The sequence below is a fragment of the Neophocaena asiaeorientalis genome, unplaced genomic scaffold (assembly GCF_003031525.2).
Source record: "Neophocaena asiaeorientalis asiaeorientalis breed wild unplaced genomic scaffold, Neophocaena_asiaeorientalis_V1.1 scaffold489, whole genome shotgun sequence".
NCBI lineage: Eukaryota > Metazoa > Chordata > Mammalia > Artiodactyla > Phocoenidae > Neophocaena > Neophocaena asiaeorientalis.
This window is the reverse complement of record NW_020174791.1, coordinates 2,936,570-2,954,009: the sequence shown is the minus strand read 5'-3', so window position 1 is coordinate 2,954,009 and position 17,440 is coordinate 2,936,570. Positions and strand designations below refer to the sequence as shown.

At 66.9% G+C, this 17,440-nt stretch overlaps 1 protein-coding gene and 1 long non-coding RNA gene across 2 annotated transcripts in view; one reads left to right on the top strand and one right to left on the bottom strand.

Annotated features, from left to right (window-relative positions):
- Positions 1-3,186, bottom strand: part of LOC112409856 (uncharacterized) — a 7,722-nt gene extending 4,536 nt beyond the window's left edge. The window contains exon 1 of the long non-coding RNA XR_003005243.1: positions 489-3,186. This is a non-coding gene — a long non-coding RNA (uncharacterized LOC112409856). The remainder of the gene's footprint in view (positions 1-488) is intronic.
- SKI (SKI proto-oncogene) overlaps positions 1-7,929 on the top strand; it is a gene marked incomplete at its 5' end in the record, with an annotated part of 57,666 nt that extends 49,737 nt beyond the window's left edge. The window contains 6 exons of the mRNA XM_024760251.1: positions 4,450-4,569; positions 4,651-4,766; positions 5,742-6,004; positions 6,105-6,406; positions 6,985-7,215; positions 7,734-7,929. Coding sequence (XP_024616019.1) covers positions 4,450-4,569; positions 4,651-4,766; positions 5,742-6,004; positions 6,105-6,406; positions 6,985-7,215; positions 7,734-7,922 — 1,221 coding nt within the window. The remainder of the gene's footprint in view (positions 1-4,449; positions 4,570-4,650; positions 4,767-5,741; positions 6,005-6,104; positions 6,407-6,984; positions 7,216-7,733) is intronic.
- Between the last annotated feature and the right edge of the window lie 9,511 nt (positions 7,930-17,440).

The following is a 17,440-nucleotide window of genomic DNA, read 5'->3' as shown; positions in this document are numbered from 1 at the left end:
CCCCCCCCCCCCCCGCACTGGCCTGGGGGGAGGTGCCGCGGGCTGTGGACCATCGTCACAGCTTCCTGGAGCAGTTGGTGTTGCAGGTTGGCGGCCAGTGGTCTCGTCCCTCCGCCTCTGCCTTCTGCACGGACCCGGCAGCAGTCACTCTCCCCACGCCCACCCGGTCCTCCCGGCGCTTCCCAAAGCCCTTCCCTGAAGTGAGAGCCGCCTTGGACGGTGGGTGAGGCGCTCTCGCGGCCCCTAGCACAGCCTGCCCGGGCCTTTGGTGCAGAATCTGTCGGACTGTGAGCCCGCTGCCTGCAGGCCGGCTCTGAGGCTGGCTGCTCTCCCAGCACACTCGCCGCCGCCTGGTGAAGAGGTGGAGGGGGGGTGGGTGGGGAGGGGATGATATAGGAGGTGCAGGCAGGTGTGTTGCACAGCAGGGCACGTGCCTCTGGAGGACACCCCCAGCTCTGTGCGAGCTTCCCGTGGGGCTTTCCGCTCACCTGGAAGGTGTGCGCTCACAGCCGAGAGGTGGGGACGTGGCCCCTCGTGTTGATCTGTGGAGGCTGCTCGCTGCCTCCGGGGAGAGGCTGGCGCTCTTCCTGTATCTGCTGGCTGGGCTGGGTCAACCCAGGCTCCGGGGGGCAGGGGGTGACACCGAGGCTGATGTCCTTCTAACAAGTTGACGACCAGGGTCTGGCAGCTGGACAGTGCGTGTCGCCTCCTGGCCGAGCACAGTGCCTGGCCGGACCCTCATCTGGGCCTGGTCCCCGAGGTGGCAGAACTCCCGCCCCCAGCAAAGAGTTGGGGGAGCCAAGTGTCGTTTCCTCCGTGGGGCAGGTCTTCCGTCCAGGCCGTGCTCCTTGGCCAGCGGCGCAGGTCTCACTGGGTGGACGCGCCCACCTGGCCCCGCAGCCACATTGTCTAGTGCTGTTGGACCAGAGGGCGTGTGGGGACCAGCCGCCCTCAGCCCTGCAGAGCGCCCAGGGCAGCGGGCATCCTGGCCTTAGGCCCGAGGCCAGAGGGGACGCCTCTGTGCTGCGAGAAAACAGACCGATCCAGCCCGGGGAGGGGGGTGGTTACCGCTCTCCTCTGGCTGCCAGTGCGCGGCCTGCACAGCTGAGCTTCGCATGTGCACGACCCTGAGCAGGTGCGTGTGCCCCCTGCGGGGTGCAGGGAGGCCCCTCATCCTGACGACCCAGGGCGCCCTGGACATACGCCTGCCTCCATGCAGGTGGCGGATCTCAGGGCAGCGTGGCGCCCGTCTGGGCGGGTGGAGCCCTGTCATCTGCACATCCCACAGGGGCTCACGGATGCGGTCGTGGGCCTGAGCAGGGAGGTGACTGAGTGGCCGCTTGCCCCAGCCGGGCAGCCGCCTCGGGGGGCACGCACCCCCACGTGCTCCGTGCTGGGCCCAGCCCGGGCAGCCCCGCTGCGCCGTGTTCAAGCGGCATCTCCCTCAGCCCTGCCTGCGTGTCTGTGTTCGAGGCCTGAGTCTGAGCCTTCCTCTCTGAGCCCCGGGCCCTTTGGGGCTGGTCCTGCCCTTGCCGCTGGGCTTCTCTTGCTGTGTTCCGTGCAGGTTAGCGCTGGGCGGCTCTGTGCCCTGCTGGCCCCCGGCTCTGCATTGCGGTTAGTGGGATCCGCCCTTCTGTACTGCTAGGGTCGCCCCAGAGCTGGGAACGTGGAGGGTGGTATGCCCCAGCGCTCTGTGTGTGCGGACGTCACGCCGTGCGCTCAGGCCTCAGCCCGGTGCCACGAGCTGCATCTGGAACGTTCTTTCTCCTTTCTTTCCTCCCGCACGTACGTTGTCGCTTTCTGTTTTAAGATGTCCAAGGTGTAGGGCATAAGAAACAGAGCGCGGTGCGGCAGGGCAGGCCCATGGGGTGGGGACTGCCAGCATCCGGGGGCTCCTGAGGTCCCCAGATGTGCAGGCCAGGGCCCAGCGTCCAGGCCCTCGTGCTGCCAGACCCTGGGGCTCTCAGTGCAGCACTGGGGGTGGGGACTCAGAAACCCAGGGTGAGCTTCGTCTTCGATGGCCCAAAGCCCTCCTTCCGCCCCTTCCCCACCTCTGGGCCTTAGCACAGGGTGTAGGCTGCTCCTCAGTGGGTCCAGGGCCTGCTGCCTGCAGGGAGGAGCCCCCCAGGTTTGACTGCTGGGCTGGCCTGCAGGGCCTTTGGGGCTCAGGCACTAAGTATGGCCCTTGGGAGCACGAGGTGGGGGACGCTGGAAGCCCCCCCGGCCCGGTCTGCCTGCTGCTGTTGCACTGGTCTTTGGCGGTGGCCGCAGTCCCCGCAGCCGTCCAGACTCCACTCCACCCATATCCAGCGGGCCCCGCGGTTTGGTGCCTCTGACTTGGCTGACACTCCTGGCCTGGCCGGACATGAAAGTCACAGGAGTGGCAGCACTCCCAAATTGTACCCCCAAATCCTTGCAGACGTACACAGGTCCCTGGGTGACACACAGACCCCACAGTGGGGAGCGCCCTACGGGCAGACGCGTGTCCTGTCCTCCTTGGTGACGGACGCGCATGGCCGCTGAGCAGTCCTGGGTGGCGACACCCTGTGGTGGTGGGGTGTCTCCTGGGACCCGCGTCTTGGCGCTGTCCCTACAGCCTTCTCCGTCAGGCAGCACCCCCACCTCCCGCACTGGGGCATGCGCACGGGGCACGTGCTCCCACCCGGGCCCTCGCGTGTGGGGAAGTGGCCATGGGCTCCCAGCCCCGCTGCCGGGGAGCGTCCTGGGCTTCGAGGCGCCCAGCGGGGTCAGGAGCCGGAGGCCACAGGCTCACCTCCTCGCACCGGGGGACATGCGGCCATGGCTGCGCACAGCTCTGCCCCCGACTGCCTGCTGTCGCCGGCCCGTCCTTCCCAGGGCTTTGAGGAGGCCGCACTCCCTCGGGGCCCTGGCAGCCCCGCGCCCGCCCAGCCTCGGTCCACAAGCCCCTCTTCCGCTGCTTCCTCGTTTTCGTAACCGGTCGGCTGCGCTTCATGGAAGGCGCACCAGGGTCCGGAGTCTCAGGGGCTGCTCGGCTTCCCGAGTTGCCTCCCTGCGTCCCGGGTGGACCAGGGCTCGGGGTGAGGCGGGGGCAGGAGGCTCCGGCCCTTCTCCCAAGTGGGAAGCCGCCCCTGCCGCGCGGCTCATCTGACACCCGCCACGAGGCTCCCTGAGGTTTCTCGGAATCGGAGGAGCCGGCAGGGCCGCTGTGGCTTCTCTCCCTTGAGAACTGGGCTCAGACAGGAAACTCCACCCTTGTGGGTGTCGCCCGGTCTAGGCATCACCACGACTCCTTTCCCCTGAAAAGCAGCACCAAGTGGGTCTCTCTTTCCTGAGTGTTTTCAGGTCTGAGCAGACGGTCCCCGCTGTCTGTGGGACCCCCGAACTGTCTCCTGGGGCTGGGTGGGCAGGCTGTTGGTTGGGACAGCTGCCCTGTGCGGGGACCGACCCACAGGTCTGGGGCCCGAGGGCTACACGTTGCTTGGAGCAGAGTTAGGGAGCCTGGCTCCCTGGCTGCGGGGTCGGGGGCGGCCCCCTGCGCACACACCCACGCGTGCTGGCTCCTTCACCCTGGGGGGCCTGGCCCAGCCTGGCCCCCTGTCTCTTGAGTTCTGTGGTGATGGCTCTGCTGACCCTCGGGTCAGTTCTGGGGTTCAGTATTTTCTCCAAGTGCCCCCTGGGGCAGAAGGAGCCCCTCCCCCCCATCCACCCCACCCCTCTTGAGGTCAGGCCTTGGGGGTGATGGGCACTGTCCCCCAGCCCCTCGCCCTCAGTGGCCTCCCGGATACGCCCAGGCTCCGGCCGGGGCGGGGTGGGGGAGGAGGCACAGTCCGTCCTCCCAAAGACTGTTCTGTTTTCTTGCGGAGGGACCCTGTGTCCTCAGGACTCTGGTGCCAGCAGACTGGGGGGAAGTTTGACACCAGCCCAGGAGGCCACTTGGGCCACAGCGTCCAGCAGACACAACGCTCGGCTGCTGGGCCCGGGGTCGCTGTCCCAAGCTTCCTTCCCTGACAGCAAGACTTGGGAAAGTCGAGGGGGCTTCCTTGCCAAGCTGAGCACAGTTCATTTTGGGGATGTTCCTTCAGGGTGTGGGGGGGGGGGGGCACGGCCCAGGGCTACCCTGCCAGCCTAGCGTGCAGCTGCCCCAGGCCCCATGTGGCGAAGTCCAGAACTCTGGGGGCGCTGCGTGGCGCCCCTGGAAAGCTCTGCGTGGCGCCGACAGGGCCCTATACTCGGCCAGCGAGCCTGCCTGCCGGGCCGCCTCTTCCAGACCGGCGGTGGCCTGAGGGTAGGGGCAGGGGTCCCTCCTGCTGTCTTGCACCAGTGCCCGGTGGGCGTGTGTGCAGCACTGCTGATGAGTCGGGCAGGGTGTATGCGTCCCTGGACACGCCTCGTGCTCAGCTACGTCTGAGGCTGGGCCCTGGGGGACCCCTCGCAACCTGCCAACGGGAACTTCTGTGTTGCTCACAGGTCTCCGAGCCCCCGGCCTCCGTAAGAAAAGCAGACGATGCCCCCTCCCAGCACCCCACACCCTCCGAGAAGGACAAGCAGTCTGGCTGGCTGCGGACTCTGGCCGGCTCCTCCAGCAAGGTGCCGTGTGGCCCGGGCGTGCGGGGCGGGCGCGCGGGGCGGCCTGGGGCCCAGCCTCTGACGGCGCCTCTCTCCCGACAGAGCCTGGGCTGCATCCACCCTCGCCAGCGCCTCTCTGCCTTCCGACCCTGGTCCCCTGCGGTTTCTGCGAGTGACAAAGAGCTCTCCCCACACCTCCCAGCCCTGATTCGAGACAGGTGAGTACCCGCCAGCTCTGATGGGCATGTCTGCGTCCCAGCTCAGCCTGACCCTGCTGTGAGGCCCCGAGCCAGTCGGGGAAGCAGGTTCCCGCTTTAATCGCCACTGAGCTCGACGGGCACATGGTCTGGAGGCTGTGTGTCAGATCCCCAGCCCCCCGGTCGAGGCAGCTGCAGAAGTGCTGGTTCTTTGATGGCATGGGGGGGGTGGGGCGGACACTAGGATTTTCCGTGGCGTCTGGAGTTGGCCGCGCCCTCTGCGTTGGGTGTGGCCTGTCCCACGTATGGTGGCTGGTCGCTGTGCTGCAGCTCCCCCGGGGCCCCGGGCTGTAGCGTCCGCTCCCTCGCACGGTCCATGGGAGCCGGGGCCGCGATGGGGGGTGGTGTGCAGCGGGGGTGCGGAGACGTGCAGGGGCACAGGGGCGGGGGGAGGGGCCGCAGGGGGCAGCTGCCCAGGCCCCAATCACACCTCCCAGCCCTGATTCGAGACAGGTGAGTACCCGCCAGCTCTGATGGGCATGTCTGCGTCCCAGCTCAGCCTGACCCTGCTGTGAGGCCCCGAGCCAGTCGGGGAAGCAGGTTCCCGCTTTAATCGCCACTGAGCTCGACGGGCACATGGTCTGGAGGCTGTGTGTCAGATCCCCAGCCCCCCGGTCGAGGCAGCTGCAGAAGTGCTGGTTCTTTGATGGCATGGGGGGGGTGGGGCGGACACTAGGATTTTCCGTGGCGTCTGGAGTTGGCCGCGCCCTCTGCGTTGGGTGTGGCCTGTCCCACGTATGGTGGCTGGTCGCTGTGCTGCAGCTCCCCCGGGGCCCCGGGCTGTAGCGTCCGCTCCCTCGCACGGTCCATGGGAGCCGGGGCCGCGATGGGGGGTGGTGTGCAGCGGGGGTGCGGAGACGTGCAGGGGCACAGGGGCGGGGTGAGGGGCCGCAGGGGGCAGATGCCGAGGCCCCGATGCCCGCCACACCCCTGCAGCTTTTACTCCTACAAGAGTTTTGAGACGGGCGTGGCCCCCAACGTGGCCCTAGCACCGCCAGCCCAGCACAAGGTGGCGAGCAGCCCGCCCTGCGCCACGGTCGTCTCCCGGGCCCCCGAGCCCGTCACCAGCTGCGTCCAGCCTCGGAAGCGGAAGCTGACAGTGGACACCCCTGGAGCCCCGGAGACGCCGGCACCCGGGCCTGCCCCCGAGGAGGAGAAGGACTCGGAGGCCGAGGTGGAGGTGGAGGGAAGAGAGGAGTGTGAGTGCGGCCGCAAACCTGCCCCGGGGCGGCGGGGGCGCCCGCCCGTTCTTCCGGGAGCGGCCCCCGCTGACCCGCGCCCCCGCCGCCTGCCTTGCAGTCACCTCCTCGCTGTCCTCGCTGTCCTCCCCGTCCTTTACCTCATCCGGCTCCGCCAAGGACCTGAGCTCCCCGGGCCTGCTCGCCCTGCCTGCGGCGCCCGGCGCCCCCGATGCCGCGGCCCCCGCCGACGCCCTGAGCAGCGGGCTGGAGGCCGAGCTGGAGCATCTGCGGCAGGCCCTGGAGGGCGGCCTGGACACCAAGGAAGCCAAAGAGAAGTTCCTGCACGAGGTGGTGAAGATGCGCGTGAAGCAGGAGGAGAAGCTGAGCGCCGCGCTGCAGGCCAAGCGCAGCCTCCACCAGGTGGGGCGGGCGGGGGCCGGCGGGGGCACGAGTGTGCGGGGAAGGAGCGGGCGCTGCCCCACCGGCCCCTTGCGCGCCGGTTCCGGGCCGCTCCACCCGGGACTGCTTCCTTTCCCGGCGGGGGCTGGAGGCCCTGCGGTTGTGCCGTCAGCCCCCTGGTCGCCCTGTGCGCCACCTCGTGGGGGGCGGGGCTGTCACCCCAGGGCTCAGCTGCATTCACACCTCAGCCGGCGTCTGACACGTGGCCCCAGCACAGCACAGCCCTGCCAGCCCCGAGAGCCCCATTTCCACCACTCTCTCAGAAACCCGCAGCAGTTCCCTGGTTCTGGTTGGAGGTGTGGCTCCCCACATGCATCTTCATGAGCGTGTTGGGGGCCGGGGCTGAGACCCCGAAAAGGGCCGCCGCCTCTCCTTCTGGCTGCGTAGGGTCCCCGGGGCCCCCAGATGGCACCGTGCCCGGGTGAGCCCCCTCCCCCGGCCGCAGGGACTCCCCCCGGGCTGTGCACGGTGGGCACAGGAGGGCCGGGGCCGGAGAGGCCTGGCGTGAGGGCGCCCCTGAGCCGGCGCCCTCGCCCCAGGAGCTGGAGTTCCTGCGCGTGGCCAAGAAGGAGAAGCTGCGGGAGGCCACGGAGGCCAAGCGCAGCCTTCGGAAGGAGATCGAGCGGCTCCGGGCTGAGAATGAGAAGAAGATGAAGGAGGCCAACGAGGCGCGGCTCCGCCTGAAGCGGGAGCTGGAGCAGGCGCGGCAGGCGCGCGTGTGCGACAAGGGCTGTGAGGCCGGCCGCCTGCGGGCCAAGTACTCGGCCCAGGTACGTGGGCTGTCCGGGCGGGGAGGGCGCGTGCGCCGTCCGTCGGCATCTCAGGGTCCCTCCCCTCCTCGCGGGGCCGCCCCGGGCGTGGGGAGCCTGCAGGCCGACCTGGCCCTGCTGGGCTTTGGGGTCCTCCTTCCACGGGGGTGTCCTGGCCCCAGGCTCTCCTCACCTCCTGTCCTGGGGGGAGGGCCGCACCCATACCCGCACCCTCACCCTCATGCACCGTTAAAAGTCTCAGCCTGTCCCCGTTGGCCACCCTGCCTGGCCTGGGGTCGGGAGACAGGGTCCCGTCTCACGGCCATCTCCGGGGCCTGGGCCGGGGCCCAGGAGGCTGAGAGGTGCCCCGAGGCCTCCGCGCTCGGGGCTCGGGTAGTTCGCCAACTCAGGGTCTCCGCGGGCACGGTTGGTGCCGCCCGGGAAGCTCCCCCAGGCCCTGCCAGCCTCACCAGCCCGGGTCCAGTGGGCGGCGGCCAGGTGGGGAGCGGGCCCGGCTCACGCGGGGCGTCCCCTTCCAGATCGAGGACCTGCAGGTGAAGCTGCGGCACGCGGAGGCCGACCGCGAGCAGCTGCGGGCTGACCTCCTGCGGGAGCGGGAGGCCCGGGAGCACCTGGAGAAGGTGGTGAAGGGGCTGCAGGAGCAGCTGTGGCCACGGCCCCGCTCTGAGCCCACGGGCGGCGAGAGCACGGCCGAGCTGGAGCCCTAGCCGGACCCACTGTTAGCCCCGGTCCATATAGCACCACGTCTTACTGTGCCTAGAACCAAGCAAGTGTTTGGAACCACATATTTTGGAATCCACTGCAAAATTTTCTACTGGCCAAGGTCAAGCGAGCAAGCCGGTCCCCAACCGCAGCCGGAGTCGAGGCCAGCTCGGTAGCTGCAGCTGGCCCTCCGCTTGCCGGATCGTTCTAACATTTACACTTTTGTGATAAGCTATTTAAAACCCATAAGGAGACTTGATATTCAAAGAAATCGACACGTTTTTTAATGACTAACTTTTAAAAGCCCCACCCACACGCGACGCCACCTGAGGACCCACCAGGGAGCCAGGGTGGCAGCCGCCCTGCCCCTTGAAGCCATCACAGCTCATCCCACGCCCGCGGCCGCGTGACAACACAAAGGGTTTTTCTCCAGAGTCTATTTTTTCAGCCACAAGGAACCCCGTCTCCCGTGCTGCCACCGGGAAGGGCACGGAGAGCACCGCGCAGGCATGATGAGCTGGAACACTGCCGCCTTACCCGCCCGCCGCTCCGGCCCGCCTTCCACAGGTGTGTCCGCAGGTGTGCTCGGAGGCGACGGGAGATGGGTCCGCGCTGGCTGGGCACACGCGCCCTCGACCAGGCAACCCTCTCAATTCGGCAAACGTTGCTCCTTCTGTTCGGGGACTGAGGCTGCAGCGTTGGAACAAAACAGCATTACTTCACTTCTTGTTTGTTCGTTCATTTAAACGTATATTTAGAACTGCACTTTGTCAAAAATCTTCCCTGCTCTTTTTATTCCCCGGTTAACTGAGGTTTTTACTTTCAAATACTGCAAACCGATTTATAGAGCATTCACATCCTAAGTGCTCAAGTGTTTAGAAACCCCTCTGGTGCTTGGTTGAACAAGGGAATCACACGAAAACGAAAATGCAAAAACTGAACTTCGGGGGGTAGTTCTGTGCCTTCCAGCATCTTGTACAGCAAACCCTGACTTGTCTTTTTACCCCCAAAATATGTCTTCAGTAGCTATCGAATCTGCCACTATCACAGTTACTTGCATTTATTCCAAATAATCTCGTTTACTCTCAACTGTATGCGAATTGTATAAGGTTTCTTAACGCCCAAGCTTGAAAAATGATTTCCCAGTAGACGAGGTGGCCGCCCGTCCTAAAATCATGGTATTTATTTACATGGAGAGATCTTACCAGAACCCTCTGCCCGACTCCGTTCCAGCACCCTGGCAGCTGCGAGCGTGGCCGGGGGTGGTGCCGCAGCCGCCGAGTGGAGCGGAGACCGGGTGACGGCGTCGTCGGTGGGGTTTTGCCCTTGGTTTACTGGGTGGGGGCCGGGTGCTGCCGGCCTCCCTTCTAAAGTGCAATGCAAAAGGGACATCGTGTATATGCAGCGTTTGTTTGGTTGTTGTTGTTTGTTTTTTGTTTCTTTTTTAATTTTTTTGCTTCTGTTTTTCTTTGCAGTTATTAAATCTGTATGCATGGAATTTAAAGCCTCTGCCATGCGTATATCCACCGATGGGCATTATTACCGTGTCGTGTAGAGGGTCGGTTGTGTCACGCAACACTCAGAATGCTGTGTTTAGCTTTGTTTTTCCAGAGTTGTGTTTTTGCGGTCATTTCTTCAAGGGAAAGTAAATGATTTAGTTGGAGCAAAGCGTTAAGCGTGTGTCAGTGTGCTTCTGTGCGGCTGTGCTCTGTTGCCAAGTCTGAAAATGCGTAGTGAGGTCGCGGGGCCCCCGGGACCCGCCCGAGGCCACCTGCTTTGCTCCGTTTACTTTCTGAGTTTTTAGGCTCCAGAGGGAGATACATTTTTCCAAGTTGCGAGTGGGGGCCGCTGCGCCTCCTGGCCCGTGCCCTGTCCCCTCCGGTCACCCGCACGTCTCGGCCATCGGGTCTACGCCGCCACTGTCCGGCTTGGTCCCCAGATGTCGGGAAGAGCTGGAGGTGGGGTGGTGGACCCAGGCCCGCCCCGAGGTCCCTTGGCCTGCCAGCGCCGTCGGCGGCCCCTGGGCGAGGCCGGCCATGGGGCTGTCCACGCTTGTCCTCGGGGGCAGGGTCCCCGGGCTCCTGCCGTGCGGCCGCAGTTGGAGTTTCTTTTCTGAAGAGGCACTCTCCCGTAGGCTGTTGACTCTCCCCGTGTGTAATACCCATTATCGAAGTGATCGTGTATTCAGTTTAATCACTCATTATTTCTATGCTGAAAGAAGACTTTTAACGAAGGGAAAAAACAACAGCAATAACATTCATATCTATGGAGCAGCTAACTCACTCACATGATATCTTGCTTTTCGTACAGAACTCGCCGATGTACAAAGCGACCATGTAAATACTTTTTCCTCTGATACTCGTGTATCATACGTATACGTGGTGGGTCCTTTGCCGGGACTCTCTTCTTACCTGGTAGCTGTCTTGTTTTCTGGGTTATTTCTACCTGAGGCAGAACACGCCCACCGGCTCGAGCCGGTTTTCTGGGCGACACCGCCCGCCGCGCCCACTAGGCTCGGGGAGGCCGTCTTGTTCTTGCTTTAAGTCAGGAGTCACAAATGACACTTTTTCTTTCAATTAAGGAAAAAAACCACAGCTCCGCCTCGTACCCGCCGGGAGCGTCTGCGTCACCGTCCCCTTCTCTCCTTCGCTGCTGCTAACAACAGTATGACGACTTACTCACTATTCGAGAACTATTTTTATGTAATTAACGTATGCTTTCTTGTTTATAAATGCCTGATTTAAAAAGAAAAAATCAGCTTGGCATATTTCTCTATTTCTCTGTGTACCCGTTAGTCCTTTGGCGCCCCTCCCCAAACAGATGACACCGTAAGATAAAGGACTCGCTCGCCTGGCCACCCCAGAACCCCTCCTCTCCAGCACTCCTTGCCCCTCCTCCAGCCACCATCTAGGCCTGAGCCCGGGAAGGGGCGCCTGTCTTCCGGTCGATCAGACCCTGGGGCCTTTCAGTCTCCACTGAGCCCAAGTGGACACGGGGCACAAGCGGGCAGGTCCCAGCTGGGGCGCCCTCCATCCCTCTCCCTCCAGGTCACGCCAAGCTGCGGCTCCTCCTTGTACTGTGGGCGTCGGCTGGGGGCCCTTCCTGGCCTGTCCCCCATGGGGCCTGGAGGCCTGCCCCCCCCCCACCCCGGGGTAGACGGCCAGCTCCCTGCAGAGTTGCCCCATGTCTTTGACGGGGAGGGGGCCAGGTGGCATCAGAACCGCAGACCCCAATGTGCTGCCCTGAAGGATGTGCAGAGGGCCACCGCCCGCCTGCCTGCCTACCTAGGGGCTTCCCCAGGACCGCCCCGCCCCTGGCTCTGGGCCCCAGAGTGCCACCTCACTAGGGCTTCCTTTGGCCACCCAGGTCCGGCCTCCCAGCCCAGGCCGTGGCGCCTCCCAGGTCACCTGGAGAAAACGCATCGCAGCCTGGGAGGGCTCCCGGGTCCCTACTCCTCCCCCCAGCCTTGGGAAGCCCCCCCAGACCTGGGCCCAGAAGTGCTCCCCTGGAGCCCCCGGGGATCGGGGACACGAAGGGCTGTAGTGCGCAAGCAGAAGCCCACTCCACCCAGGCCAGGCTGGGGCGGGGGACAGCAGGGCCCAGGAGAAAGCCGCCCTGAGGTCCAGGGTCACGGGGTGCCACCTAGGGTCGGGGACAGGTCAGGGGAAGGGAGGCAGGCTGGGCCCTAAGCTGTAGCCCCGCCCCCTCCCGCCCGTGCATTGGACCCAAGAGCTGTGCCTGGGGCCCTGGGCCCAGTGGCGTGGGTGACAGACCCACCTGAATGGAGCACAGCCATGGCCCCGATACCCTCTGCCCCCCCTCGGTGCAGGTGTCACCTGGGCCTGACTCCTGTCCCTCTCAGGAGTGGCCTTCCACTGAGCTGTAGGGCCATCAGTCAGAATCTGAGGGCCCCCTTCCCTGGGCAGGGCTGGACCCTGGGGCACTGCCCTGCAAGAGATGAGGCAGGCACGGCCCCCAGGGAGCGCTCCTGGCCCACGCACCCAGAGCGGAGAGGAGAGAGGGAGAAAGGCCGGTGGCCAGACACTGTGTCCACGTTACTGGGCCGTGCGGTCCCTCGTCCACCTGACCGCTGCCTCTGCCTGGACATCCAGGGTGCCGCGCAGCGCCATCTTCTGGGGTCTCCTGAGTGCTCAGCCGTCCACTGCGGCCCGTCGGGGGTCCTGCAGGCATGGACGCCAGTTGAGGGCAGCTGAGGCCCTGCCACTCCCGATGCTGGACACGGACGTCGTCCCCACGACCTCCACGGAGCCCAGCAGGGTTGGGTGGTGTGACTGGGGGTGATGTCCGGTGTCCAGATTTGCCGCCCCTGCAGGGCATTGTCACCACCGAGTGGGTGCCATGTGCTCCACAGTCCGCACTTGTCCCCAGAGCTGACGTGAGGCCTCATTCTGGGCTCCGCCTGGCGACGGCCTCTCCTCACCCTCCCCCAGAGCATCTCTGGCCGCCAGCGCCCAGCCCCTCGGCCCCTGGCTCCACCCCGGCTCCCCGCTCGGGAGGTCCACGTAACACCCATGGTCCTGACGGCCAGGGAATTGGTTGGGGGAGGTGTTCCCGAGGGAGACTGGGGGCCCTCTGGGGCTGTGTGAGTGCAGCGGGTGTGCAATCTGGGGGTGTCCTCACGGCCAGCGTGGTGCTCAGCCCGTCGGGGGCCTGGAGCTGGGCCGGTGACAGCTCCCGGGGGCTCCGGGCTCAGCCGTCTTCCTGCGCTGCCCTGGGCTTGCCTCTGGGTTCACCTCTGGGTGGAACCTGATGGCATTAAAGGGCTCTGGGCAGCCCCAGCCCAGAGAAGACAGGATGGGAGCCGTCTGAGCTCAGAACCCCCTTCCCGAGCCCGTGCTGAAGGGGTCAGGGCACCCCGAGGGCTCAGAGAGAGGAGATCAGACCCTCGGGGAGGGAGGGACCCCTCCTCGGGAATTCCTGGCAGCCCCATGCCCCACCCCCCCACCTCTGGGTCCCCAGGCTCGGGACTGTCACACCAGCAAGGGCCTCTGTAGGGACCCACGGGGCCATCCCCCAGCCTGGCCTTCGCCCAGGGCCCTGGGCTGGAGGAAGTGTCCCTGCACCGGCAGCTCTCGGCGGGCCCCCCGCCCACGTTGGAGCCAGTTCCCAAGTCCCCCCGAGGCCTGGGGTGACGTGAGCCCAGGGCGGGGTGCTCCTGAGAACCTCCTCGGCTCCTCAGCTTCTGTCCCTGCCCCGTGGCTCCCACCCCCTGGCTTTCACTTCTGCTCCGTCACTGGCAGCTGCGGGCCCCGCCCCGGCCCCCTGGGCTCTCAGCTGTGCCTGCCTGTGTCTCGGGATCCTCACCCCTCTAGTCTGCCGGTCCCAGAGCCACAGTCTGGCCCCCCCAGCCCCTACCCAGCGTCCTGTGGTCAAAGGGGCCAACCGCAGGCCGAGCGCTGGGCCCTTATCCGGGGAGGCGGATGCCAGGCGCGCCCTCGTGGAAAGAGGAAGCCGCCTGCCCTTTACAGCAACAGCTGGCACAGCCCATCCTCCCTTCCCCGAGCCCCTAGCCCTCGGTGTGGCCCCCACCCAGCTTCCACCCCACCCACACCTCCAGCAGAGCCCCGCTGTGGCCAGCAGCCGCCTCCCTGGCCCACCTGGCCCCAGGCCCCAACCTGCCCCTGCCCCCTCGTCTCTGCCTGTCCTGTCGCAGGGTCACCCCTTCTTGCTGGCCAGGAAGAGAACTGTGGGAGGGCTCCACAAGCGGGTCTAAGTCAGATTAGGGCGGTTCACGAGACCCCTGAGGCCGCCTTCTCACACTGTGCTCACCAGGCCGCCGGGCAGCTGGTGGCCCACCGGGGCTGGCCAGGAGCCCTGGCCGCACTCGGGGTGACCTGCGTAGTCCCCCGTCTCCCCGCAGGGAGGTGGAATCCCCTAGGGAACAGGGACGCTGGCTCGTCCCCCAGGACAGTCTGTGTGCCCTCAGGAAAGGGTGGGGCTGTCAGCAGGATGTGAAACCAGGGCCTCGGAAGTGACCCTGGACCCCTCCCCACAGAAACCCACTGTGCTCTGGGGGGCAGCAGCCCTGCACCCTCCTGTCTGCCCACCCACTGACGGGCGACCCTGGGAGGGATACGGGGACAGAACTTCGGGGACCTGGATGCCTGCCGGCCCCTGCCCCCCAGGATTGAGGACGTGCGCCTGCAGGGCCATCTGTGCCCAGGCCTGTGCCAGAGGCCAGGGCCGCTGGGGCTCCTAGCCCTGGAGCAGGTGGCCGCACAGCAGGGGGGTGGGCAGGCAGGTGGAGCCAGCCCGACCTGGCTTGTCGTGGAGCGTCCTGTGCCAGGCAGGTGTCCGGCCGGGCTGGGGTCGGGCCTTCCTGCTCTGTGCCCGGCCTGGCAGCCCCTGCAGGCAGGAAGCTCGGCCCAAGCTCTCTCCCAGGTCACTCCTGCTGCCGTGGAGGCCTGTTCCGGAAACCTCCAGGGACAGGGCACCTTGTGTGGGAGGGAGCCTGAGGTTGCCTTCTCTGCAAGGCCCCCATCAGAGCACTCGTGTCCAAGGCCACCTGAGTCCTGCAAAACCCAAGCAGAGAGGGGAGTCAGGTACCTGGCAGCGCCCCGTCACCGGTGCCCCCTGCAGCCCCAGAGAGGCAGGTGGCATCGGGTTCACCCTCCCCCTCCTCAGCCCCTCAGGTTTCCTCCCCCCACCTCTCCCCCACGCTCAGAACCCTCTGGTCCCTCCACCGAGTCTGGAGAAGCAGGTGCCGCTGGGCGTCAAGTGCGCACCGACTTGCATCAGGGCCCACCCCACAGGCCTTCCTGGGCTCCATCCTCTGCGGCCCTGGGGTCCCCAGGCCCACGGCGAGGGTGCGGGTGGGGGCCTGCCTGGAAGTTAGGCCTGCATCCTGAAACCCTCCAAAACCCAACCTCCCTGTTCTGGCCGGGCGGGTGGGGCGGGGCCCGGTGGTGACCCTGGCGGGGCCTAGTGCACGGCCAGGCTGGGCGCGCTGCGTCAGGCATCCAGGTCTGTGCTCACGGCGCCCTCCGCGGGGCACCCAGCCAGAGCGGCTAGCAGTGGGACCACCGGGACAGATGCTCACCTGTGAGCACGAGAAAGCGTCAGACACGGGGCAGCGGTGGAGACCCTCCACCCTGCCCAGCGAGCGAGGACGCAGGGCCCAGGAGCTCCGCTGGAGAAGGGGAAGGGGCTGAGCCAGCAGGGCTGGGGTCAGAGACCCAGGTCCTCAGGCCCGGGACGGCTGCGGCACCTCGTCTGGGGGCAGGGGTCTCCTGGCCTTGGTGGGGGGCAGGTTCTGCTCGGGCGAGCGGCGGCTGCGCGGCTGGGGCCGGGAGGAGAGCACCGGTGCGCCCGCTCTACACGCCCGGGGCCAGACTCGTGGAGGCGCCACCGAGAGGCCCAAGTGACCCAGTGCTGCGGCTGGCGCCGAGTGGGCAGCAGAGCCCAGGCAGCCAGGCCGGGTCATCCTGTTTCCCTCCCCTCTCCTCTGTTCTGCGTACACCTGGGGTTCCATCGGGCGCCAGAGGGCTGCAAGAGCCGGGCAGGATGGCGAGTTCCCATGAGTCCAAACCCCCACCCTGCTCTGCCCTCGGCGGGGCCTTGACCTGGGGGACGTGTGGCCCACACCCCAACTTCCTGTTTCTAAGAAAAAACAGTCCCAGAAAAGGCTCTGGTGGTTTGTGGAGGAGGTTCCCTGCCAAGGCCGGGCCGGGGAAGGGTGGTGTTGCGTCCAGAGGGCTGCAGCCGGCGCGGCCAGGCAGGTGTCACTGGCCGCGTCACTGGCGGCGTCTGCCGTTCCCCACAACTGCTTCCCCGGCTGGAAGGCAGCGGCTGCTCCAACACGCCCGGTGCTGGGAGGCCCAGCTGGTCGGGGGGTCCTCCGCCCAGTGCGGCCTCCCTGCAGGCACCCCTGCCAGTACACGGGCCTCGCCCCCGCCTTCCTGCGCCCCCGTGCCTGAGGTTGGCGCTGGGCCGGGTGCCCGGGCCTTCCCCCAGCCCCGGTTTACGCGGCACCCGCGAGACCGCGTCTCGGCCAGACGCCAGGGTGGCCCCCGGCCCTGGAGGTACCACCCCGCCTTGTCGGAGGCAGGCTAGGCTCCTCCCCTTGCCCCGCCCACCCCTGGGGGGAAGGGCGGGGGCGGAGAAGCCCCTGGAGAATTATAATGCTGGTTCCCAACATTCCAAATTCCTGCTCCTTCCGGCTTGGCCGGAAGCCGGGCTGGGGTGGGGGGAGGCGGTGGCGCGCGGGCTGGGTGCGGAGGCCTCTGGTCGGCCCTTTTGGGGTGGACCTAAGCCCCTTTGCCGCCTGCTTTGCACGCGGCTCCGGGTTCCCGGTCCGGAGTCTAGGGGTGCGGGTCGGGGGCCACGCCCTGCTGGGCCAAGGCCGCGCGCCACCCCAGGAGGCCTCTCCCAAGTCACGCGGGTCTCGGACGCCCAGCAAACGTGCCGATGGGGGTGCAGAGCGCGAACCCGAGATGCACCCCCAGGATGGGGTGTCCGTGTGGGGCCCGGCACCCAGTGAATCAGGCAGCGAGTGGGTGTCTCCGCCGGAGTGAGTCACCCGGAGGGTGTGCGCCCCTCGTGGGCGGTGCTAGGAGCCTGGGGGGCGGGCTGCGGGGACAGGGGCGGTGGGTTACGCCCTGCCCAGGAAGGCCCCGCTCCAGTCGGGACAGGGCAGATCCCCCCACTTCCTTCCCCGGAGCTGCCTCCTGAGATCCAACGAGGCTGGAGAGGGGAGGCTGCTGCGCCCCATCTCCGCGGTCGAGGGGGCTTCCCCAGCAGAGCCGGGGCGTTGGGAACGCAGGCGGCCGGGGTCGGGAATGGCCGCGCAGCTGCCGCGCCCCCGCCCCGTGGCCTCAGTTTCCGATTACGCGTCTACAGAACCCCCGACGCGGCCCCCGGGCCCCGCCGCTCGGTTTCACTTCCCCTCCCCCTGCCCGGCGGGGGGCGCGGGGCTCTGTCCGCCTCCGATTCCGACGGGGGTGGGCACGGCGGCGCTTCCGGCCGTGGGGCGGGGTCGGAGATGGGGTTACGACTCGCGCTGGGGAGCGGCGGGATGGGGGGAGACAGAGGTGTACCCTGTGGGGGGAGGGGCCTTGGGGGCACGTTGGGCTGGAGCCCCCGCGCCCTCGCTCCGGGGTAAGATAGGGGCTCCCCACGCGCTCCGAGCGTCTCCCCTGCGGAGGCGGGCGGGCGCTGACGTGTCCACGCATCCGAGCGCCGCGCGGCCTAGCGGGGGCCGGGGTGTCGGCGCGACCCCCGGCGGCGGAGGCGGGAACTGCACCTCCGGGCCGAGCGCGGGGAGGGGCTTGCTCCGGGGTCGGCACACGAGCCCGCCCTCCCCAGGAGGTTTCCGCTCAGCCTGCTTGGGTGTCCTTCTCTCTGGGGGGCTGCCTGCCTTTTATGCCAGATCCGAAGGAAAACGGATCCTTAAAGACCCCTCCAACTTTGGGCAGCGCGTTCTCACCGGTGTGGAAAAGCATCCCTGTGCCCAGAACCCTGCGCGGGCTCCCTGGAGGCCTTGGGCCCCGTCCCTCCCCACTGC